Here is a 24868-nt window from a genome sequence, read left to right on the forward strand (position 1 = left end):
TTAACTAGGATATTAGTATCTCGCAGGATACTGGCTTAACTAGTACTGTTGCCAGTACAGAAAGTCTAGTGTACAGGTACACAGGGAACACGGGCGCGCATGAGAGCGCGGGGAGAGAGACTCACACGGGGGAGGAGGGGGAAGGACTCGTGACGGACCAGAACAGAGTTATAGTAATATTGGAAGAGGGTACCAAAGTATTATTAATTCAAACTTAGTATCATCTGATAGCAAAAGGGTTTTGACATTTGATTCTATCTCTTGTTTACGTTTACACTAGCTGTTAGGAGGAGATTCTTTAGGAAGCGAGGGAGTGGAGGGACACTGGATATTCACTGTGTTTATGGTAACATAAATGGGAGGATATTATTCACACTTTCTCTATTATTTTCTTGTAACAAGGGACATGGGTATATTTTCACTACAGAGTTTTTCTTGGGGGAAGAGTCTTACTGATTTTCTACAAGGGCGTCACTTGTGAGTCGGATTCCTCAGAACTCACTCACTGTACTCGTTCTTACTCATCCACCCGTGATTTCACTCGCCCTGATATTTGACATACATTAAGTCACTGTATCACTGTAACCTGTTCCTAGGGCAACGTCACACTTAACAAAATTCACTCATGTAGTGGGGGCGGCGGGGAGACACGCCGGCGGCTATTCTGCCGGATTGGGGCACCGCCAAGGGAGGGCGTGCCGAGAGGGCACGGAACGGCTTGTAGGGGCGTCTGCTCATGTCCAGGGCTGCAGGTGGCAGAGGAGCCCGCAGTCTCCAGGCTAGGTTTAGGGGTGTGGCCCTCAGGGCTGGGGCTGAACAGGTCCAGGAATCTCTGGCTCAGGTTTCGGCCGGAGGTGGAGGTCTTACACCGCATCTTGGGTGTGGAGAGGTTGCACCCGGGTGTCCTGGGGAGGGCCTGGAGGGACTGAGGACTGCAGTCCCCAGAGTCAAGGGGTGCCGTCAGGGAGGGGCTGCGGCACCGACCTGCACTAGGGTCCATCAGGTGGGTCTTCTCCAGGGCCAGGTGTAGAGACTGGAGGCCAGAGGAAGCCGTTAGGCCTCGCGAGGTCTCTCTGGTGCTGGGGAGCCGGGCGCCTACCTCACGCAGGGGTGATGACCATACCTCCTTGTGGCCGTGGGGCCCAGCAATTGGCCATGGCTGTCCATGGGTGCAACAATAGGGTGCCAAGGCCCGACAATTGGCCGTGGCCTGTGTGGGGGAGTCAGCGCGCCTCTGGTCACCTTCAGAGCGGCAGTAGGCCATCTCAGGGGCAGTGCCTTCGAAGCGGCAATTGGCCATCTGGCGAAGGTGGGAGCGGCAGTAGGCCGTCTCCTTCTGCGAGAGGGGGGAGCAGCAGTAGGCCGTCTCAGGGGCAGCACCTTCAGAGCAGCAGTAGACTGTCTCCTTTGGCAAGAGGGAGGAGCGGCAATCAGCCATCTCAGGGGCAGAACCTTCAGAGCGGCAGTAGGCCGTCTCCTTCGACACGAGGGAGGAGCGGCAATAGGTCATCTCAGGGGCAGCACCTTCAGAGCAGCAGTAGGCCGTCTCCTTCGGCAGGAGGGAGGAGCGACAATCGGCCGTCTCAGGGGCAGCACCTTCAGAGAGGCAGTAGGCCGTCTCCTTCAGCAGGAGGGAGGAGCGGCAATCGACCATCTCCGGGGCAGCGCCTTCAGAGCGGCAGTAAGCCGTCTCCTTCGGCAGGAGGGAGGAGCGGCAGTAGGCCGTCTCAGGGGCAGCACCTTCAGAGCGGCAGTAGGTCATCTCCTTAGGCAGGAGGGAGGAGCGGCAGTAGGCTGTCTCCTTGGGCAGAAGAGAAGTGCGGCAGTAGGCCGTCTCGAAGGAAACACCTTCAGTGCAACGCTTGGCCGACTGACGAAGGCGGGAGCAGCAGTAGGCTGTCTCCAGAGGGGCGCTGTCAGGAACTGAGATATCAGCTCCACCCCGGGCTGATCCGGCAATCCTACTCCCCGAAGGTAGTGTCCTCCTCCTGCTAGGGTGGCGGTGCGATGGTTGGGTGTTATAAGGGCGCACGGCGCGGGCTGCCTTATGCCGTTGTCGCATGGCATCCCCTAGTGTGGATGGGGCTGCTCCGTGGGGTCCGGGTGGGGGTGTCGGTGCGTTTCCGGGGGCACTATGCTGTTCCTCTCTCACCTCGTTTTCGAGGACACTATTTTGTATGCCACGCATTTCAGGCACTATGACAGACTCCTGTCAGAGCTGAGAATGGAAGACCAACAGACTCGTATGCTTGCCACGGCCCTTGCCTTCTTTCCATTTTTTTTTTTTTAGATTCTTTAGTATTCTTTGGCGGCATAACGACGTTGTGCAACTCACGGAGCTTGGACCATGAATGAAAACAGGTTGATCTCTCTCCTGATCAGCTGTGGTTTTTATAGCAGCTCGGAAATGAGTTCAGGTAAATCTGGCGTCGAGGCACGTGCAAGAAGTGGTCTGAGTGGTCGAACTGTGCGTGAGTTAGAGGTGAGATGCAAACACATCGGACGGGGTGTGCGCGAGCTATTATCGGACCACGCGCGGACTGCACGAGGCAGAGGCGAGTTCGGGTAGGCTTGGTTGAGATAGCATCGTCCCAACATGTGGGCTACAGTCTACAAGGGAGCGAGGTGGTCAAGCTGAAAGCGAGTTGTGCGCGAGATGTGAGGGAAAAAATGCCATTTTCGCCCCAACTTAGCCATGACCATGAAATTTCCTTGGTCGGGCTGGGGTCGTGGTCTGGTGTGATGGGGGTGATACGAGATGATATTCCTTCATCTTTATCATTCTCTTTCTGTGTCTGCCCCCTCTCTTCCTATTTCTCCCATCTTTCCTGTCACTTTTTATTACTCTTCTTTTCAGGTAGCTTTACACTGATTGCCAAGCTTAATGGTTTCCTGTACGCCAGGAAACCATTTACAATGCTGGGTGGTAACCAAATAACCAACCCATATGTGTTTCCTATGTGTCAACAAGTAGGTTGGTGGCTACAGACAAGGATGCTTACGAGGCTCCTAAGTACTTCTTTACCAGTGTATACTACTGCATGTGGCACATTAGTTCTCTCTTGTTTAATATTAACATGACTGCAACTTATGCCAGTATGTAGCATTCAACTGTCCATCATCCAATCCCCTTCCGCCCTATCAGGAACACAGATGTCCAGAGAATATTAAATGTATGTATATGATGAGATGGAAGAATGGAGTGGAGAGGTATATAAGAGAGAGATTTCCAGTATCATTCTATTTCCCACAGTAGGGAGCACTCATTGTTTACTTGTTCCGTTGTCTTTCGTCTGTCATTCGTAATTCAGATTGTCTAGCCCGTATTTTGTGCGCACACAAGAACAACTTCTGTGCTACCAGAAAAAAACGCTTATTCAACATCGTTACTGTCCCATTCGTGCTGAATAATGGTGGTTACAAAACTCACAATGTGGCTTGGCTGATGCCAAACTTTAGTCAGCAACCACACTATATTTTTTTCCTTACCTCTGATAATCAATTCACCATATTTTCGTATACCTATCACAATGCATAGCTGTTCACTACAAATTTCTATATCGCATTACTACACATTTATCATTATATAACTTACCTAAACTCCATGTAACAAGGAACAGCAATACCAACTTCAGCTCCCGCAGTACACTTTGTAAACACTGATTCAGCTGATGGGTATTCTAGTCAGGCTCTACAGAAAATTGTAAACGTGAATGGTAAACTCAGTCAAAGTGGTCCTAAATATCTTCATGCAAAATCTATCCAATCTACATTAACTAAGCCCAGCCACCCTTGTTCTATAGTACTGTTATTATCAGTTACTTCATTCCAGCGACTAGTATATAAAACTCAACGAAAAAAGTGGGGGTGGGGGCAATGTTGTTCCCCCTGAATGAAAAGTGGGGGGGGGGGGGATACGTTCTCTCCGTCCCCTCCCGCGGATGACGCCCATGGTGACAGCCCTGGAGAATATTTTCTGGCTGAAACAGTGTTGACATTAGACAATACAACCATTTGCTTCGGTCTCACTACACCATGCATTTCGTTCTTCATCCTTTACAAGTTTTCTTGTGTCTTTTTGTTTTCCTACTTTCATCAACCGTTTTGTTTTGAAATGACAGCTGCATCGTAGTGACATGAAGTAGGAGTTTTGTTGGCACTACTTACTAGCTTTTCCAACCTTATGAGGGAATGGAAAATGTGAGTGTAGTGTGATGAGTAAGGATGGAAGTTTAGAGGATGAAGTACTTTGAAAGGGTACAACAAGGAAGGAAGGTTGCTGGTTCTTTGCATGCAGTGATAAGAAATTGGGATGTGAGCATGAAAGTAAAAAAGTCGCTGCATGATAGTATTGTACAGTAGAAGCAAAGCTTGGACCTTGTTGCAAGGACACATCAAGAGTGAGAGCAGTGGAAATGAGTTATTTGAAAGGAACCTGTGGAGTTACACTGAGAGACAGACTGACAAATGAGGAATGAGCGTTGTGGTGTGAATGTGGATGTGATAGAAAGCGTTACGAGAAATACACTGAGGTGGTTGGGCCATGTGGAGAGGAGGGAGAGCGAGAGACTTATGAGGAGAGTGTAAGCCTATGTGGGTGAGGTGGAGGGGCTGAGGGGGAGAGACCGAGGATGAGATGGAAGGATAGAGTGGAAAGGTATATGAGACAGGGAGGTGTGAGTTGGGGAGAGGGCAGCAAAATGGCGGGGACAGGACGTCATGGAGGTGATTAGTTTGTGGCCACCCCTTACAGGATTAAGGCGTCTAGCGCTAGATAGATTTTCGTTTTCATCCACAAGAAAGAAAACTTTAAAGCTTCAAACTGGTGATTACATTTTGGAACCAAAGAACCGTTTTTATTGCTGCTATGCTGCTATGGTAAAAGCTTCATCGTATGCTGTTTACTGTATTTACACATGGTCGTCATGGTAATGTGACGTCACACTGCGGCCCTATAAAATGCCCTGTTCGATACAAAAATGTTCTAATTCAAAATACATATTATGCAGGAATGAGGTAGGTATAACTTAAACCATGCTATCGACTATCTACTGTATATAATAGATCAACGTGCCTAGGAAAAAGAAGCTGGTAAATTGAAACGAATATCGCTGAATAAGGAGACCGTGGGTAGGCTACCGGGTACATGCAAAAACTTGGTGCATGTAACAGGAACTTTCTCATGTTCAGTCATTGCATAAATTTTTTAATCTTTCCATATACAGTACATCACTCTCCCAATCCTCTTCTCTCCTGTTTTATCTTTCTTCCTGCCAGTTAAACCGAGCTATATTCTCCCTGTCACTCGGTTCTATTTTTTTTTTTTTTTTCATTCGTCAGTCTTCTCTCCACCTCTGAAATTTTCCTTTATCAATCCCTTTCCCAACTTCCCTTGGCATTATTAGGTACTTCGGTATATAAAATACATTTAATCTAAAAGTTTTTAATAAAAATCAAATGTACATGTTCTTAACATGGTCAAGCCATATCTTTATTACATACTGTAATATGATGCAGTGAAGCTGTGGCAGGTTGCTTTGCCCGGTTAACAAAAATATAGGGCAGGAAGAAACTTCATCTTCCACAACCCCCCTCTGTGCTTCACTGAGTTAACTTTAGTAACCTCTTATGTACACTATGTACAGTTCTGGATACATTGTACAGCCAGTCAAACTCTAAGGTGGGTTAGGGGTCGGGTGCTACAATACACGGATCCTCAGCCACATGTTGGGATAAGGTGGATATTCCAAGACAGGGAGAAATAAGGAGATAAAGTGGACAGGAAGCACAGGCAAAGATGAGGTTAGAAGGGCAGGGCAGATTACAGATAGGGAGTGAATCATGAGGTAGGCAATGTGCTCAGTAGAAAAGACAAAGAGCAAGGCAAGAAGAGGAGAAGGAAGGTGTGGCTCTGGCCATGTACCGATAAATGCACAACATCCTTACATGCATGTTTAGTCAGCCATTCTTTATAGCCTCAAACAGCTTCTTGTGTATTATGATGCTCTCAGCAAGTTTACATACATTATATGAAAACTGGAGTCATATCAAAGCTTGCAAGTAAAGCTCATTGCTGCAGCAGCCTCTCACATTCACATACACTCATACATGCAGAAGATACTGATTGTGACAGCACTCCTTCTATGACTTGGCTGAACCAGATACAGACACTCACTCATCGCTAAGGATAATATTTTTGAATATTCTCAGTTGGTGCTTGTTCCTCCACCTCCTTCAAATCTGACATTCATTTTTCAATGGTGTACCTTCCCCTCTTCTCCATGGGTATACCCCTCCCATTTTTCAAGAACATTTTATTGTGTAGTCATTAAAACTTCTGCTTAAACAAGTGTTAGCATACAGATTTCAAGGTATGATAGAGTAACAAGACACTCAGTGCGAAAGATACGAAAATTCATCCTCAGGTATATTCTGTATTACACTCATTCTTTCACCTGAGTCACATCTGCTACTTGCTATATTCATGTAGTTTTCAGAACAAGAAATTCTAGTTCATCACCTCTGTGCTCCACTGTAAGTATCGCAAGGTGAAAAGTTCATATCATGATCAGTACTTTAAAAAAAATAAAAAAAATAAAAATAATTCACAGGTAAATAGTACGGTAAACTTTCTTGAGGTTAACTATTCACTTACTGAATAGAAAACATTATTAACCTCATCTTTTGCATCCCAACATCTACCTTTACTGCTATGAGAATATCCTAACCAGACCAGTCTTCCATGATTTTTGTTTGTGCTACCAGTAAACTACACTCTTCATTCTTCACTGCAACAAACTCTATACATGTGATGTTCAAATTCCGTACTGATCGTGTTGTAACTTGAGTAACCCTGTGTCATCCCTTTTGAGGCACTTTTTCTGTTTATGTCGGTATGTATGTATGTTTGTGTGTATGTATGTGTGTGTATATTATATTTTGGTCCCTTCCCTTCCCATTGATTCCCTGAAAGCAGTCTACAAAGCTTATGTTTACCTGAACGACACTTCTTTGTGGTTTATACAAGTTTTGAAAAGCAAGTAAGCAATCATGGGAAAATTCTGGGCAAAAGAATCCTCTAGTTCTGATTACCAATTATTCAACCTAAATAAATCACAGAAATGTTATAGCAAGTGTGTGTCTTACACTGACTTTTTTTCCAAGTAAGAGCACAGGGGACATAATGATTACCTCCTAGATCAACAATGAATAAAAGGTTTCTGCATTGAACCCAAGTTTCAAAACTGGACGTCATTTTGTATAGTATGCCATACTAAAAAAAAAAAAAAAAAAAAAAAAAAAAAAATTAGAAAAAGGCTTTTTTCCTTTACTCTCATCTTAAATGTCAGGACCAACTGCCTAGCCCCGGGCTCCTACGCTCCTCATGGGGCAACGTAGGATTGGATGATGGATGGATGGATGGACTATTTTTTTTATCCACTTTCAATGTTCACATTTACTTCATAACAATAATTCTTTATTCAGATATACTAGTAGTAATTGCTGTACTAGACTTTATATGAAACCTAATTTACTTAACAGAAAGGAGGAAGTGGAGGGCTCTTATTAGATACAGTACATGAATACTTGCAATATGCTTAGGCACTTTCTGGCAAGACAGTTGACTGATATTCGGCCAAGTTTGGCACCCTCTGTGCAAGGTTAATAACAGTGTAACACTGCATTATATAAAAATTATACCACTTTCGTTATAACAGTGTGACTAATCAACAAATTTTTCAACTGACGTGTCTACATGTTAACTGTGAATGAACAATGAAAAATGATGGTATTTAACAGTCATATAAATTGCTCTTTATTTATATAATTGTTTGCATTAGGCACTTGCTGACGCACTAACAATGGGAACTGCAGCCTTAAAGTGTTGCAGTCTGAAGAAATGAGCACTTAATGGATATATATATATATATATATATATATATATATATATATATATATATATATAAACTTAATGGCACATCAGGGAATTCAAGTTATTGCATATCTACTTAAGTCACATTACAAGCAATGTTTAAGTAAATGGTAGAAAGGTTGACTTCCTTTGGAAACATACTGGAGCAATTTCTGAAAAGAACAGCACTGTAAATTCTACAGTAAGTTCAATTAGCTCTTGGACACAGGTTTATTATTTTCTTCAAAGGCCGCAGAATTTGAGATAGGCAGATCCAGGATTCTGAGGAGGAGTGATTGGGAGTGTCAGTAGTGATGCATATACAGAACATCCACAAAGTTGTTAGCAAAATAAGAGTGTCTGAGAATGACAAGTGAATTTTAGTCTAAGTTAGATGGCAGATTTAGAAAGCCAGTGTTATTTATCCTGAAAAATAGCTTAGCTCACTGATGTCAGCTCCTGGACACACTCAAACCTTCCTGAATCTTCCTAACTCAGTGGTGAAATAAGACATGAACTTATATTATGCTTGAGGGCACCAGGGTTTGCAAGGAAGCCATTTGTACTTCAGTAAGGTGAAAGATCCTTTTTCCTCAGTAGCACCTTCAGGACACAGATTGTAGAGTATGCAGGGTTTATTGGGACAGTGGCCATGGCATCCCTGCAACTCTTCACCCCCTCTTCATATTCAGTCACATGCTTCTAGAATCACGGTTGTTGTCTTTCCTGCATGATTTTACAGCAGCTGATATTAAATTCTTCATTACTCATACAGTGTACAGAGTGAAAATATTTTATTTCAACAGACAAATAAAAGGTTTGTGTTTCCTTGATACTTGTATAAAAATAGTGTACTTTCCTAATTTGTCTGAAGATCATGTGCAGTGGGGGTCAGTTTACCAAACTGAATTTCCTTTACATTAAGACCCTGTTATAAACACCGTCAGTCATTTACTACAAGCAAACTGCATAAAATGACTAATTTTGATGATAAAACATATATACTTGATGAAATACTTTAGATTAAATATTTTAAGTTATACTGGTCAGTATATTAAAAGAAGCACTGACAAGAGAGTAACAAAAATAACATACTTGGACTAGATTTCATTACGAAAAAATCTTACAAACAAATGGCATCCTAATTCACTGGCAAGGTAACCATAAATTATTGAAGTCCAACAGAACTGTGACCCGTTATAACAATCTGATATAATCTTGCAGTATAATCCATCTCCACCTACACTGTTCTGCTTCCTGACAACTGGTTATTTTGATACCCAGATGTAACTGGAACTGTAACACTGTCAGAGGTTCCTGGGCTTCAGAACCTGTGACCACTGCATGGTTCAGGACTTGAGTGCAGCATGTGGCAGTCTTCAAGCTCACTTAATACACACTAGCCTTGGCTGGGTCATCACTACATTTAAGCTGCCCATGTATATGCAACTGCTGCTGCTGCTGCTACAAGGACATGTTTGGTCAGCAGGGCCACTACACACGTTCAATGTGAGGGTTTCTTGCGCAGCTGACCAGTTACATGTATCCCCTGTCAGTACTGCTGGGCCAGCCAGCTGTCAGCTGCAGGTGGGCAAGACTGGAAGGGCAGTGAGAGAGCACCAGAGTGATGCCATCATCTTGCAGGTACCAGCAGGATCTCAAGCCAACATGGACACTCTGTTATCTCCTGCCGGTGGTAGTTGGGTCCCCAGCCCTTAGCAAAGGAGACACGCACCGCATTGTGGTCAATGGGCCCCTCATGAAGAAGGTGGGGGTGCAGCGGTAGTTTCTGATAGCGCCGTGACTTTTCATAATCAAAGATATTAAGGATATGACCAGGGGGCAATTTGTGCACAATATAGTGGGAGCGTGTATGCAGTCCTCCATCAAGTGTTGGGGAGGTGATGAACAGTGGAACATCTGCTCTGTTGTACACCCACACCCGTTCATCTTCCTGGTATAGCATTAAACCTGCAATTAAAAAATATACATCACTCTAGCATAAGGGATATGACCCTAAGTAAGGTCCTGATATCAATATGTGGGTAAATTATTAATTACTGTACAGTATTTATCGATCAATGAGATGAATGAGGGAAGTTGAGACAATGACAAATAATGGTAGCAAATTTAAAAATTAGAAACTGCTATAAATATTATTCCCAAGCAACAAAGTTACTTATTGGTAGGTAGGGGCGCTCACCATCCACTCACTTGATGCAGTGCTGCTCTCGGGTGCCTGCCCTTTCCTCTCTTCCTTCCTTCTTTCCTCTTATGTCTTTCTTTCATTTATTCTTTCCTCTTCCTTCTGTCTGCGGGTAACTCTACACTGAGTTGCAAGCCAAATGGTTTCCTGTACACCAGGAAACCATTTACTGTGCTGGGTGGTAACCATATAACCAAATTATGCCACCTGGTGATTTGGTGGGTAATTAAAGTGCTCCAATTGGATTGGGTCAGTGGTGGTTTAATTTCAAGGGGTGGTTAGGGCTTATTGCTCATGAAATGCCACTCAGGGATGAGAGAGGCCAGTCACTCTCAACTTAAATGTCAGGATCAACTTGCCTAGTCCAAGTGCTCCTATGCTCCTCATTGGACAACACTGGATTAGATGATGAATGTTTTTTTTTTTTTTTTTTTTTTTTTGAGGAAGAAGGAACCAAAGGCCATGAGCCTGCAATAACAGTTCCCTCCAAGAGAAAAACAAAATACAATAGAGAGCCAAATTCAAGATCCGATCATTTTGAGATGTCTGGACACACTGCATTTGAAAGACTGGAGATCATAGGCAGCAGGAAATACAGACAGAGGGAGACAGTTCCAGAGTTGACCTGTTGCATAAATGAAGGACTGGGAGTAATGGTTAACTCTTGCATTAGAGAGTTGGACAGAAAAGGGGTGAGAGTTTGCTGCTAGACGTGTGCTATGCGCCCGTCGTAGAGGTGGAGGAATGCATGCAGACAGTTCAGAGAAGCAGTGACCATTAAAGTGGCGATAGAAAAAGAGATAAAAATTCAACAGTGCGGCGAAGAGACAGAGGTTGAAGGGAGTCAGTAAGAGCAGCAGAGTTAATGAGACGAAAAGCGTTTGACTCCACCCTATTAAGAAGAGCTGTGTGTGGGGAGCCTCCCCACACATGAAAGTTGTACTCCACACAGGGGCGGATAATACCCCTGTATAGAGTCAACAATTGTGCAGAGGTAAAGAAAGAACGGAGTTGGCTTAGTACACCTAATCTCTTGGAAGCATATTTTACAAGAGACGTAATATGATCTTTCCAAGATAAGTCCCGAGTAAATGAAACCCCAAGCATGTTCAAGGATGATGCAGGATTAAGCTGAATATTATTAAACATTAGTGGGTATCCCTGTGGAAGATTTTGTCGGGTTGATAGGTGTAAGAACTGAGTCTTAGATGCATTAAAAACAACCAGATTATTTTTACCCCAGTCAGAGATACGAGCCAAGTCAGATATTAGGTGTGCCGTAGCCTCATCCCTTGTTTGTTGAAGTAACTGCTGCCGAATTGAAAGGTGAACGGTGGAGTCATCAGCGTATGAGTGGATAGGGTTAGATGTACAGCTTAGAAGGTCATTGATGAATTAAAGGGAAGAGAGTTGGTGATAGGAGATCTACAGTAGAAGAACAATGGCCGTCTACAACAGTGGCTATAAAACGACCAGAAAGGAAGCTAGTGATGAAGGCACAGATAGAAGGATAGAAACCGTAGGAGGGCAGTTTGGAAATTAAAGATTTATGCCAGACTCGATCGAAAGCCTTTGAGATGTCAAATGCAATGGCAAAGCTTTCGCCAAAGTCCCGAAAGGAGGATGACCAGGAGTCTAAAAGGTAGGTGAGAAGATTGCCAGTGGAGCGTCCCTGACGGAACCCGTACTGACGATCAGAAAGAAGGTTGTGATAGGAAAGATGCCTTAAAATTTTTCTATTGAGAACTGACTCGAAAACTTTTGAAATACAGGACGTTAAAGCAATTGGAAGATAGTAGGAGGGTTGGGAGTGGTCACCCTTCTTTGGGACTGGCTGAATGAGAGCAAACTTCCAGCAAGAAGGAAAGGTACAAGTTGACAGACAAAGGCGAAAGAGTTTGCCTAGACAGGGTGTAAGCACAGAAGCACAGTTCTTGAGAACGACAGGAAGGACTCCATCAAGCCCACATGCCTTGTTAGTATTGAGGCCAGTGATGGCAGAAAATACATCAGCTGAAGAAATTTTAATGTCAGCCATGAGGAAGTCAGAGAGGGGAAGTGATGAAGGAACAGCACCGGAATCGTCTAAGGTGGAATTGGAGGAGAAAGTCTGTGCGAAGAGATCTGCTTTATCAGTAGAAGAAATAGCTACAGAACCATCAGAGTAGAAAAGAGGAGGGAAGGATGATGAGGTAAAAGTTGTTAGAAAGGTTTTTGGCAAGGTGTCAGAAGGAGCGGGAAGAATTTGAGTTGGAGAGTTGAGAGCATTTAGTATCGATGAAAATATTTTTAACAAAGCGAGGAAGAGACTTAGACGATTCCGGGCAGAAACGTAAAGATGATGTGATTCAGGGGTAGGTTGGCTCTGGTACCTTTTGTAGGCCCTCTCCTTGTTGTGGACAGCATTAGAACAAGCGTGATTAAACCAAGGCTTTCTTGTGTTAGACAAAGGATACGAGAAAGGAATGTATGCTTCCATACCCAAGAGAATATCCTCCATAATGCGCAAGGCACACTCAGATGGCTCCCGGCCATGGAAACAATAATCATTCCAGGGAAAATCAAAGAAGTACTGCCTGAGGGCCTCCCAATCCGTGGCTCCAAAATGCCACAGACGACGTTTCCCTGGAGGGTCCACAGGCCGTACCAGAGTGATAGGACAGATTAAGGTGATAAGGTTGTGATTGGAGGAGCCCAATGGAGAAAAAAGATCAACAGTGTAAGCAGAAGGATTAGTTGTAAGGAAGAGGTCAAGTATGCTGGGGCTCTCTCCAAGGCTGTCTGGGATATGGGTAGGGTGCTATACAAGCTGCTCTAGGTCATTAAGGATAGAAAAGATGTAGGCTTGTTCACCTGGTGGATCAGTGAAAGGAGAGGAGAGCCAAAGGTGGTGGTGAACATTGAAATCTCCTAAAATGGAGATTTCAGAGAAAGGAGAAATGGATAGAATGTGTTCCATCGTAGAAGTAAGATAGTCAAAGAACTTCTGATAGTCCGTAGAATTAGGGGATAAGTAAACAGCACAGATATATTTAGTCAGAGAATGAGAGGAAAGCCGAACCCAGAGTGTAGAGAATTCAGAAGAACTGAGTTCAGGAACACGAGAGCAAGGTAAGTCATTGCGTATACATACACAACAGCCACCTTTGGCTTTGAAATGAGTATATAGAAAGTAGGAGGATACAGAAAAGGGTTTGCTGTCAGTTGCCTCAGACACTTAAGTCTCAGTTAGAAAGAGAAGGTGAGGTTTAGAGGAGGAGAGGTGGTGCTCAATAGAGCAAAAGTTAGAGGAAAGGCCGCAAATGTTGCGGAAATGAAGAAGAAGTGAGTCAGACAGTGGTTCCAGGCAGCTCAAGTCGTTACCGGGAGAGGGGCGGAAGGTGGGGGCATTTATGGTCCCCCCCCCCTGGGGATTCTGAGGCTGAGTGTTGTACACCATGATTTTTTTGAATTTTGGAAGAGGAAGTGTAGTGTGTACTGTGCATGTAGTTTGGTGTAGATAGTTAGAGAAATTTGTATTAGAGAGCATGCTGGCCTACTCTCTGTGTAACTGAGACCCTGAAAAAGTTCAGCAAAGGGGGATGGTCAGGAACTAGTCCTGAGGGCTGATGAAATGGGAGCTCCAGCACTCCCTTTCATCAGCTTTCCATCCACTTCGGGAGTACTGCCATGAATGAACAAAGTTATTAATAGTCCAGTAAAGTGACAAAATTTTTGAGAACTGCTGCTGTTGATTTCCATTTGCATGATGATACTGTTTGGACAATTCTCTTATGTCCACAGGGAGATTAAGGGAGGGGCATCTGTCATGTGTTGGTGTAGTGCACTGACTCCACTGCCCTATTCAAATATTTAGATATCTGGTATGCCACTCAGGAGCTATCTACTGGTCACTTTTGTTTTAAATGTCTGGACTGAGCTGCTTAATTCCTGGCAACTCAGCTCCTAATGGGGCAATACTGGACTGGAAGACTGATACGATAGATTGATGGAGGTGAAAATGAGCAATGTACTGTAATCCAAGAGCTACAGTATTGTACTTTCATGCAATCAGTCCTCTCTTATGTCCTGCTAAACAAAACAGGAAATGAAACAGTGCTCTCTTATGTCCTGCTAAACAAAACAGGCAATGAAATAGTACTCTCTTATGTCCTGCTAAACAAAACAGGAAATGAAATTACCAAGGCCAATCTTTTCCCTGGTTCTCTTGACTTGTTCTGATGGTGATGTGTGAGAGTTGGCTGCAAGGGAGGTGAGGGAGAGACCATCCCCATGTGGTGTGTCTCCCATTATGTTGAGAGACGGGGTGCACACAGGGTACAGGCGACCGACACGTTCCCGTCCTTCCCAGTACGCCACCTGGCACCAGGGAATGGAACCTGAAAGAGATGACACTCATTAGAAAGTACAGTAAATCACTGAGTCAGTATATTGGAAACACAGAAAACTGCCTGGTAATAATACAGAACATGATTAGTTTCTTGCAGATTATTGTTGATTAAAAGTGTAAATAACAAACTATTGACAAATCATTGTTAATTCAGACAATAGTGCACTTAACAGAGGGAAAGTGCTATAGCACAAGTAAAAAAAAGCTGTCATTTCACAATAATCATCCTGATCCAGTTTCCTACATCCACAGGGGATGGGAATGTGAACATCTAAATCAAAGCTAGTAGAGATGCTCCAAGAAGTGATGGCATAGCATCCACAAGTTTTTGATCAGCGATAATGCACACATGGCACAGTGACCAAACCATTCTGATTCTCTGCCATTACTTCTAAAGGCGACTGTACATAGCTTTAACCTGTCACGTCCCGAGCTATTTCGCACCTCTGACACCCCCCAGTCCAGAGCTATTTTCGAAAAAATCTTTTTTTGGCTAAAACCTCTGCTTTTGGTGAGAAACATCGAAAATTCATAGAGAAATCGCTCACCTGAGGTTTAAAATACTCGATCCAGGTACCAGTACCTCCTTACCTGACTGGGTTTTCTAACAGGCTGGCACCAAAGAAAACGAGTTCTATGGGAGGGTAACTATTTCACACCACTCATAATCGGTATTTATTTATTTACTTGGTACGAATTTATATGTAGTACGAGAGTATATTGGTTTTCAAACAGTAATATAGGTATTATAAGCATTGTTTCACTCACTAACTCATCACCATACCTGACCTTCTTTTGCCACATTACCTGATCATTATTTCTGACTGTTTCTTCCTCTAATGCTATGTAAACTTTGTCCTCCACATTGTCATCGATTGGGGAATCACTCTGGCCCTGAATGTCTTTACTGGCCAGGTCACTGGTAACAGGTGAATTGCCGAGACAATGGCATGAGGGGGGGAGGGGGGAGGATATGCAGTGTAAGGCATTGTCCCTGCTTGGCATCTTGTAGAGGAATAGAGGAAGGTGTCCAGTGTATACATACGAAAAATCACGCGCGAAAATTGAAAATTGTACAAATAAGGGACCTTGCAATTGCATGACGTACCGGTACGTCGCCGGGACTGGCAAATGCAAAATGTTCCAACGTACCCATACGTCAATGGGAAGGGGCGGGTTAAGGATGCAAAATTGATTAAATGAAGTTCCATATACAATATCCCCATGCCTCCACCATGGGAGGTACAAAACTGAAATATGAGTGCTCGGCTGTGGATTCCATCCCCATGCCAGTTCAAAGAGTAATAATTCCCATCTTCCACCCTGTTCTTACGATTAGTCTTTAGTGACATCAAGGGAAAACGTGAATACATGCGGTAAGCTACTCCTTCTCCCTATACCCAAAACTTAACGGGAAATAGCCCCAGCAAGCTATGGTAAGAAAATTCCTGGGTATTCATACACATAAGTGGTAGGTGTGGGCGCTCACCAACCACTCACTCGATGTAGTGCTACTCTCAGGTGTCTGCCCTTTCCTCTCCTCCATCCTTCTTTCCTTCCATCCCCTTCTGTCTTTCCTTCATTCTTTCCTCCTCCTTCTGCCTACGGGTGACTTTACAGTTTACACTCCCTCTTCTGTCTTTCCTTCATTCTTTCCTCTTCCCTCTGCCTGTGGGTGATTTTACACTGAGCGACAAGCCAAATGGTTTCCTGTACACCAGGAAACTATTTACTATGCTGGGTGGTGACCATATAACCAAATTTTGGCGCCTGGTGGCTTAGTGGGCAATTATGGCACTCCAGTCGGATTGAGCTGGTGAAGGTTTACATCCAAGGGGTGGTTGGGGTTTATTGCTTATGTAATGCCACCCAGGAATGAGTGAGGCTGGTCACTCTCATCTTAAATGTCAGGACCAACTTGCTTAGCCTCGGGCTGTATACGCTCCTCATGGGGCAACGCAGGACTGGATGATGAATGACTGAATGAATGATTTCATACACTTTAATTTTAAAAAAATCTAGGACAGTGATGTACTTTATTTTCACTGAGAAAGGAAATTCTGTAAAAACGTTTCATAATGTTAAGGAAAGAAAGGAAAAAAAACTGGATATGGAAGTTTGCGCTTTGTCTCTCTCTCTCTCTCTCTCTCTAATTTAAAACTGCCGTCCTTACTTTTACCCTACTGGTTATTAGGGCTATGCTGTGCTATGTTAGATTAGGTTAGATTATGACCGGAGGATATGGCATCATCGGTTAGGGTTGATTCCATCAGGCCTTATTTCTCTGTGACGCATCTTAAAATCTACAAGAGCCTGGAGGTTATCTCCTCGCAGATTGGCGTAGCTACGGGAGAGGCGGGGGGTGCCTCTGCCCACTGACTCTCGTTTGATATTTCGGATTATTCAATGAGCTTAATGCGCTCAGAAAATAATATGAAACTGAGGTGACACACCGTTTCCCCGCCACCCCCCTACCCCCCGTCTAGAATAGGGGTTATTTTCCTCCCTCCCCTCCCACTGCAGAGAACTGGCTACGCAACTGCTCGCTGACTGCACAAGAAAAGTGGATATTACACAAATCACACCTAAACGAGACCTAACCAAACAATGAAAATCGCCTTCTTTGTCTTTACTTAACATATAACCCAGGACGTCAGTGACTGAAAAGGGACAGCAGTATTCTTGTGAGGGGGGGATCACAAAAAAAAAAAAAAAAAAAAAAAAAAAAAAAAAAAAAAATACCAAAAACCTCATTATCCTTTTTTTATTATTATTATTTTCCTGAAGCAAAACCTATGAACTGAAAGAAATATGTAATAGTCAAAACATCGATTTCTATCTTTTTAGGGACTACCTAAACGCTATGCATGCAAGGTAGAGTAAAAATGTGAGACTCTTGACAACTAAAGTCTCATGTCTTTGTTGCTACTACTGGGAATGAAGGGGTTATACCTGAGGACGGTCGGGGACGGGAGAGGGCGCCAGATGTAACAGGCGAGGAATGACGGGATGTGTTTATATATGCTGAGGAAAGTCATTGTGGGGAGCGAGTGCATGACGCCAAGACAGTAAGGTATGGTTAAAGGAAGGGCGGGGCAAGGGAGGAAGGGGGAGAAGAGCCGGCTGTAAAGTACAGGGTATAATAAAAGGGAAGGGGTGGAAGGAAAACAGAACGAGATCTAGTGGGGGTGAGATCTAACGAGTGTCAAGGATGAGGGTAGGGTATTTGAAAGGTGATGAGGGAGTGAGGAAAGGGGAAGGGGAGTAAGGAAAGGGGAAGGGGAGTAAGGAAAGGGGAAGGGGAGTGAGGAAATGCGAAGGGGGTGAGGAAATTGGAAGGGGAGTGAGGAAAGATGAAGGGCGAGTGAAGAAAGGTGAAGGGGGAGTGAAGAAAGGGGAAGGGAGAGTGAGGAATGGGAAAAGGGAGTGAGGAAAGGGGAAGGGGAGTGAGGAAAGGGGAAGGGAGAGTGAAGAAAGGGGAAGGGAGTGAAGAAAGGGGAAGGGAGTGAAGAAAGGGGAAGGTAGAGTGAAGAAAGGGGAAGGGGAGTGAGGAATGAGAAAAGGGAGTAAGGAAAGGGGAAGGGGAGTGAGGAATGAGAAAAGGGAGTGAGGAAAGGGGAAGGGAGGTGAGGAAAGGGGAAGGGAGAGTAAAGAAAGGGGAAGGGAGAGTGAAGAAAGGGGAAGGGGAGTGAGGAATGGGAAAAGGGAGTGAGGAAACGGGAAGGGGAGTAAGGAAAGGCGAAGGGGAGTAAGGAAAGGCGAAGGGGAGTGAGGAAAGGCGAAGTCTAAAGGTAAGAGATGCATAAAGGTAAGTATGGTAGGAAAATGGGGTGAGGGTACCGATGGGCGTAGCCTCGGTATACAAGGGAGGAGGGTGAACTTCTGAAGGGGGAGGGAGTTGAAGGGAAATTTGTGGCTGATACGAAGGATGAGAAAGGACAGGGCAGGAAGGGAGAAAGGGGATCGCAGGACAAGGATGACAGTAGAGGCAGGCAAAGCAAGGCGATGGTGAAGAGGGTAGTATGATGGTGGTGGTGGAAAGGGCATTGCGGTGGTGGAGTGGGCAAGATGGTGGAGGAGAGGGCATTGCGGTGGAGGAGAGGGCATTGCGGTGGTGGAGTGGGCATTGCGGTGGTGGAGAGGGCATTGCGGTGGTGGAGTGGGCAAGATGGTGGTGGAGAGGGCATTGCGGTGGTGGAGTGGGCAAAATGGTGGTGGAGTGGGCAAGATGATGGTGGAGTGGGCATTACGGTGGTGGAGTGGGCATTGCGGTGGTGGAGTGGGCATTGCGGTGGTGGAGTGGGCAAGATGGTGGTGGGGAGAGCATTGCGGTGGTGGAGTGGGCATTGCGGTGGTGGAGTGGGCAAGACGGTGGTGGAGTGGGCATTACGGTGGTGGAATGGGCATTGCGGTGGTGGAGTGGGCAAGATGGTGGTGGGGAGGGCATTGCGGTGGAGTGGGCAAGATGGTGGTGGAGTGGGCATTGCGGTGGTGGAGTTGGCATTACGGTTGTGGAGAGGGCATTGCGGTGGTGGAGTGGGCACTGCGGTGGTGAAGTGGTCAAGATGGTGGTGGAGAGGGCACTGCGGTGGTGGAGTGGGCACATGTTGGTGGAGAGGGCATTGCGGTGGTGGAGTGGCCAAGATGGTGGTGGGGAGGGCATTGCGGTGGTGGAGTGGGCAAATGGTGGTGGAGTGGGCAAATGGTGGTGGAGAGGGCATTGTGGTGGTGGAGAGGGCATTGTGGTGGTGGAGTGGGCAAGATGGTGGTGGGGAGGGCATTGCGGTGGTGGAGTGGGCAAGATGGTGGTGGGGAGGGCATTGCGGTGGTGGAGTGGGCAAGATGGTGGTGGAGAGGGCATTGCGGTGGTGGAGTGGGCAAGATGGTGGTGGAGAGGGCATTGCGGTGGTGGTGGAGTGGGCAAGATGGTGGTGGAGTGGGCAAGATGGTGGTGGAGTGGGCACGATGGTTGTGGGGAGGGCAAGGCGGGTGGGCGACTGAGCGGCGCCGTGCCTCAAGGCCTAATGAGTAGCTCTGCACCCACCCACCCACCACACCGACACTATATACCAGGCCCCTCACCTGCCCCTCCCCCCCACACACACTCAGAATTACCAGGCCGCTCACCTGGCTTTCACACACACACACACACACACACACACACACACGCTCCCTGGCTCAGTGGTAGTGTTCTCGCTTGCCATCTGGTAGACGGGAGTTCGCGCCTCGCTCAGGTTGCGAAAAGTTTCACTGACGAAGTGGGTGGTTACTGTCCCCCTTGAGGAAGGGGACGGGTGTGTGCGTGTGTGAAGGTCACAGCCTTGCCCTTAGATCGGACTATATGAGCTCTCAGCTCCCTTCCGGGAGGGTAAAAGCTGACGATCACGACCATCAAGTGATCCTGACCGACCCGGTGAATTACACACACAGCACTCCGAACCATGTTGCTCACCTGGCTTAGGTCACGTCCACACGCGTGTTCAAAACAAGTGCTGGCAACATGTAAGCAACAAAGTAACGAACACGCTGCAAACATGTTGGGAACAGCAGCGTCCAGATCATGTTGGCAACATCATAATGAAGTATCAGTTGCCTGGTATGAAGTCTCTGCTGCCAGTGTTCGAAGCTGCATTGAAAAATGTTTGCATACATCAGTCCAAATACTGCTGCAAACATGTTCCCGAACATGTTACCTGCCGTGTTGCCAACATATGTTCGACAGCACGTGTGGACGTACCCTCACACACACACACACACACACACACACACACACCGCTCGCTGGTGCAGTGGTAACGTTCTCGCTTGCCAACTGGTGGACGGGAGTTCGCGCCTCGCTCAGGTTGCAAAAAGTTTCACTGACGAAGTGGGTGGTTAGTCCCCCTTGAGCAAGGGGACGGGTGTGTGCGTGTGTGAAGGTCACAGCCTTGCCCTTAGATCGGACTATATGAGCTCCCAGCTCCCTTCCGGGAGGGTAAAAGCTGACAATCACGACCATCAAGTGATCCTGGCCGACCCGGTGAATTACACACACACACACACACACATCACTCCGAATAACCAGGTTGCTCACCAGGATTACACACACACACACACACACACACACACACACACACACACACCACTCCGAATTACAAGGTTGCTCACCTGGTTTACACACACACACACACACACACACACACACACACACACCACTGAATTACCAGGTTGTTCACCTGGTTTATACACACACTACAGGCCACTCACCTCTCTCTCTCTCTCTCTCTCTCTCTCTCTCTCACACACACACACACACACACACACACACACACACACACACAAAGCGGGCAGGGGTGTATATTTTGCAGTCTTACGTATCACTTCAGCCACGTCACCACCAATGCCAAATTATTCGCCAACCAAAACGAGCAAACGCCGGGACGAGTTTTTGCGTGCGTGTGTGTGTGTGTGTGTGTGTGTGTGTGAGTGGCGTCAAACTACAAAAGCAGCAGAATATTGGCTACCGTACTCAGAATCTACTCACACTGGCTGCATCTAGCCCCTTTCCAGAGTCATATGCACAATCTAGAAGGAGGAGGGGAAGGGAGGAGGAGGATGGGAGAAGGGAGGGAAGAAGAAGGGAAAGTAAAAAAATGGACGGGAGAGGAGGGGAAGGGAAATGAAGGGAGGGAGATGAGGGGAGAGGGAATGCAGGGGAAAGGAGGGCAGGGGAGAAGAGAAGGGAAAGGAAAGAGTCTACGGCCCCTATCAGGATTTGGTGATAGGAAGTGTGAGGGGATGGTGAGGATTGGTGAGTAATGAGTGAGATGAGAGTAGTGTATGAGTGGGTGAATGGTGATGGGTGACCACAGATGACAGAGGAAAGGACGAAGGAAGTGAGGTGAGTGGTTCAGATGGCAGGGGTTAGTGGCACAGATGGCAGGGGTTAGTGGCATAGATGGCAGGAGTTGGTGACACAGATGGTAGGGGTTAGTGAGAGATGGCTGGGGCTAGTAACACTGACTGCAGGAGTTTGTGGTACAGATGGCACGAGGTAGTGACGGATGCCATTCGTTAGTGGCACAGGTGGCAGGGGATGGAGGCACAGATGGCAGAGATGGATAAGATGGCAGGGGTGAGTGGAACAGATCGCAGAGTTGGATAAGATGGCAGCAGTTAAAGGCACATTTAATAGGAGTGAGTGGCACATATGACACGGGTAAGTGGAAGAGACAGCGGGGGTGAGTGGCACAGAGGGCAAGGGTGAGTGGAAGTGATAGCGGGGGTGAATGGCACAGATGGAAGTATGAGCGGCACATATGGCAGGGATGAGTGGCAATGATGGCGGGATTAGTGGCACAGATGGCAAGGGTGAGTGGAAGAGTGGAAGAGATGGTGGGGGTGAGCGGCACAGATGGCGGTATTAGTGGCACAAAATGGCAGGGATGAATGGCACAGATGGCGGGGGTGAGTGGCATAGATGGCGGGGGTGAGTGGCACAAATGGCAGGGGTGAGTTGCACAGATGGCGAGGGTGAGTGGCACAGATGGCGGTATTAGTGGCACAAATGGCAGGGGTGAGTGGCACAGATGGCGAGGGTGAGTGGCACGGACGGCGGGATTAGTGGCACAGATGGCAGGGGTGAGTGGAGGAGATGGTGGGGGTGAGTGGCACAGATGGTAGGGGTGAGTGGAAGAGATGGCGGGGGTGAATGGCACAGATGGCGGTATCAGTGGCACAAATGGTAGAGGTGAGTGGAAGAGATGGCGGGGGTGAGAGGCACAGATGGCGGGATTAGTGGCACAGATGGCAGGGATGAGTGGAAGAGATTGCGGGAGTGGCACAGATGGCAGGGGTGAGTGGCACGGATGACGGTATTAGTGGCACAGATGGCAGGGGTGAATGGCACATTTGGCAGGATGAGTGGCACAGATGGCGGAATTAGTGGCACAGATGGAAGGGGATGAGTGGAAAGATGGCGGGAGTGAGTGGCACAGATGGCGTGATTAGTGGCACAGATGGCAGGGGTGAGTGGAAGAGATGGCGAGGGTGAGTGGCACAGATGGCGGTATAGTGGCACAAATGACAGGGGTGAGTGGCAAAGATGGCGGGATTAGTGGCACAGATGGCAGGGGTGAATGGAGGAGATGCCGGGAGCGGGTGGCACAGATGGCAGGGGTGAGTGGAAGAGATGGCGGGATTAGTGGAAGAGACGGCGAGGGTGAGTGGAAGGGACGGAGGGGGTGAGTGGCACAGATGGCAGGGGTGAGTGGCACAGACGGAAGGAGTTTGTGGTAAAGATGAAGTGCGTGAGGGGGAAGAGGATGAGTGAGGGAAGGTGAGGGTATTTTATATGGGTGATGAGTGGTAGGGGTAAGGGATGCGTAGTAGGGGTGAGGGGTGGCAGGGGGTGAGGGATTAGTAACAAGGGTGAGGCGTCTGAGCTGAAAGGCGACAGGGTGGGATGTGAGGAATGAAGGGTGGTGGAATGAGAGATGAGGGGCGTCGGGGTGAGGTGTGAGAGATGGCGGGGTGAGGGGTTATGGGTGGTGGGGTGATAGGTGATGTGCTGAAGGGTGGCAGGATGAGTGAGGGATGAGAGGTGGCGGGATGAGGGATGGTGGGATAAGGGGTGGTAGGGTGAGGGGTGAGAGGTGCGGGGTGAAGGGTGGTGGGGTGTGTTGCTAGCACCCCGCCACGCCGGCGCCACTCTCTCAAGGCCTAGTGAATGAGTCGCCTCAACCTGCCAACACCCCCGGAACTCCTGCACCCTACCTTACCCCTCACCCCTCTCGCTCATCACCCTCACTCCCAAACCCCTCACCTACCTCATCTCACCCCTCAACTCGACCTCTCTTACCCTATCTCCCTTTCCACATCCCTTACCCCCATCACCCTGCTCCTTTCATCGCATCACCCCTACTCTCTCACTCATTCTTTCCTCGTATCATTTAACCTCTCACATCATCTCACCAGCCTCCCACTGCTATCCCCCCCCCTCACATCACATCACTTATCCTCTTCTTTCATTTCACTCCCCCTCCTCGTCAGGTTTACCTCATGTTTCTTTCACCTAACCTCACTATGCCACCCATTCTTATCAATGCTCCTCTCTTGCCTTTCCTCCCTCCCATCCCCTACTCTACTCCGTGCTTATCTACCTCTCTCCTTACCTCATCACAATTCCCTGACCCCTTACCTCACCTCAGTATTCCTTTCCCCAAAATTTAATTCAGTCCTTTTCCTCACAAGTTTTCTCACCTTTGTTCCTTTTACTCGCCCACTCACATACCAACCATCGCCTTCCTCTCACTCTACAGTACAGTACTCTCATCACCCTACCTCTCACCCAGTCACTCTCATCTCATCTAATCTCAGTCAGTTTCATTCCCTCTCTCTCTCTCTCTCTCTCTCTCTCTCTTACACAGTCTCTCACCACCACACTCATCTCGCTACGAACTCCTCACCTCCTCTTACTAAATATCACCTCATCATCTCCACTGCTCTCATCCCTTTACCAACTTTCATCTCATTCTGTTAAGTTCCATCATCCCACTGCTCTCACTCCTTCACATCTCATCTTACGAAGTCTTTTCTGACCCGCTCATCTCTAGCGACTCTGTCAAACCCTTTCTCCCCACTAGGTGGCTCATTTTACCCTCTCACCTTTTTACCCCATTCCACTCGCCTCTTCACCCCGCTCCTCTCACCCTTTCACTCCGCTCCTCTCACCCCCAGGCATTTCGTTCTCCAACCGCATCCTCCTTTGCTTCATTTCGTCACTCATCTTTCCTGACTTCATGACATCACGTCTCTCTCTCTCTCTCTCTTACTGCTGGATAATTTTTTTCCAACTCAGGAAAAACCTCAGAGTGCAGGGAAAAAAAAAAGCTCCTTCACCTCGATGACGTGGTTCAAATTTAATTCTACTTTCACAGGTTTTTACGCAGATCAGTTTAGATTTTTTGAACTTGCGAGGGGTTAGGTACAACCAAAATAAGCCCCTTCATTACGAGATCCTGAACTGAAACTGCAGGCATCTGGCGGCAGGAAGAATACGTTACAAATGGCATCCTTGGGTTGAAGGGATTACGCTGCTTCTCTGAGTTCGTCGTCCTCTTCATTTCCCCCACTATTATCTCCCTCCATCATCCAGCATTTCATTTAGTTCCCTCATCGTCCTATCCTCTTCCACCCTCACCATACAAGTCTATCAATACAATCACTCCCGCTCCCTCAGCCGCCCTTTCACTCTATCCTTCCCCCCCTCCCCCCCTCTTTTTAACATCCCTACCTCTTACCATTATCATCTCCCCTAAAAGACAAAAATTCCTCCCTTCCCAATTCTACTCTTATGAATCATCTACCCTCATGATCACTCAC

General features: G+C 46.8%; 1 protein-coding gene across 1 annotated transcript in view; it reads right to left on the reverse strand.

Moving 5' to 3' along the window:
• Positions 1-7347: 7347 nt before the first annotated feature.
• Positions 7348-24868, reverse strand: part of Dad (Daughters against dpp) — a 271204-nt gene continuing 253683 nt past the window's right edge. Inside the window, exons 4-5 of the mRNA XM_080282210.1 lie at positions 14300-14497; positions 7348-9883 (exon numbers count right to left, since the gene is read on the reverse strand). Of these exons, the coding sequence (XP_080138336.1) occupies positions 9546-9883; positions 14300-14497 (536 nt within the window). The 3' untranslated portion in view covers positions 7348-9545. The remainder of the gene's footprint in view (positions 9884-14299; positions 14498-24868) is intronic.

The sequence above is a fragment of the Coenobita brevimanus genome, chromosome 92 (genome assembly GCF_032717465.1).
Source record: "Coenobita brevimanus isolate Jiangsu-jjx chromosome 92, ASM3271746v2, whole genome shotgun sequence".
In the NCBI taxonomy this organism is placed as follows: domain Eukaryota; kingdom Metazoa; phylum Arthropoda; class Malacostraca; order Decapoda; family Coenobitidae; genus Coenobita; species Coenobita brevimanus.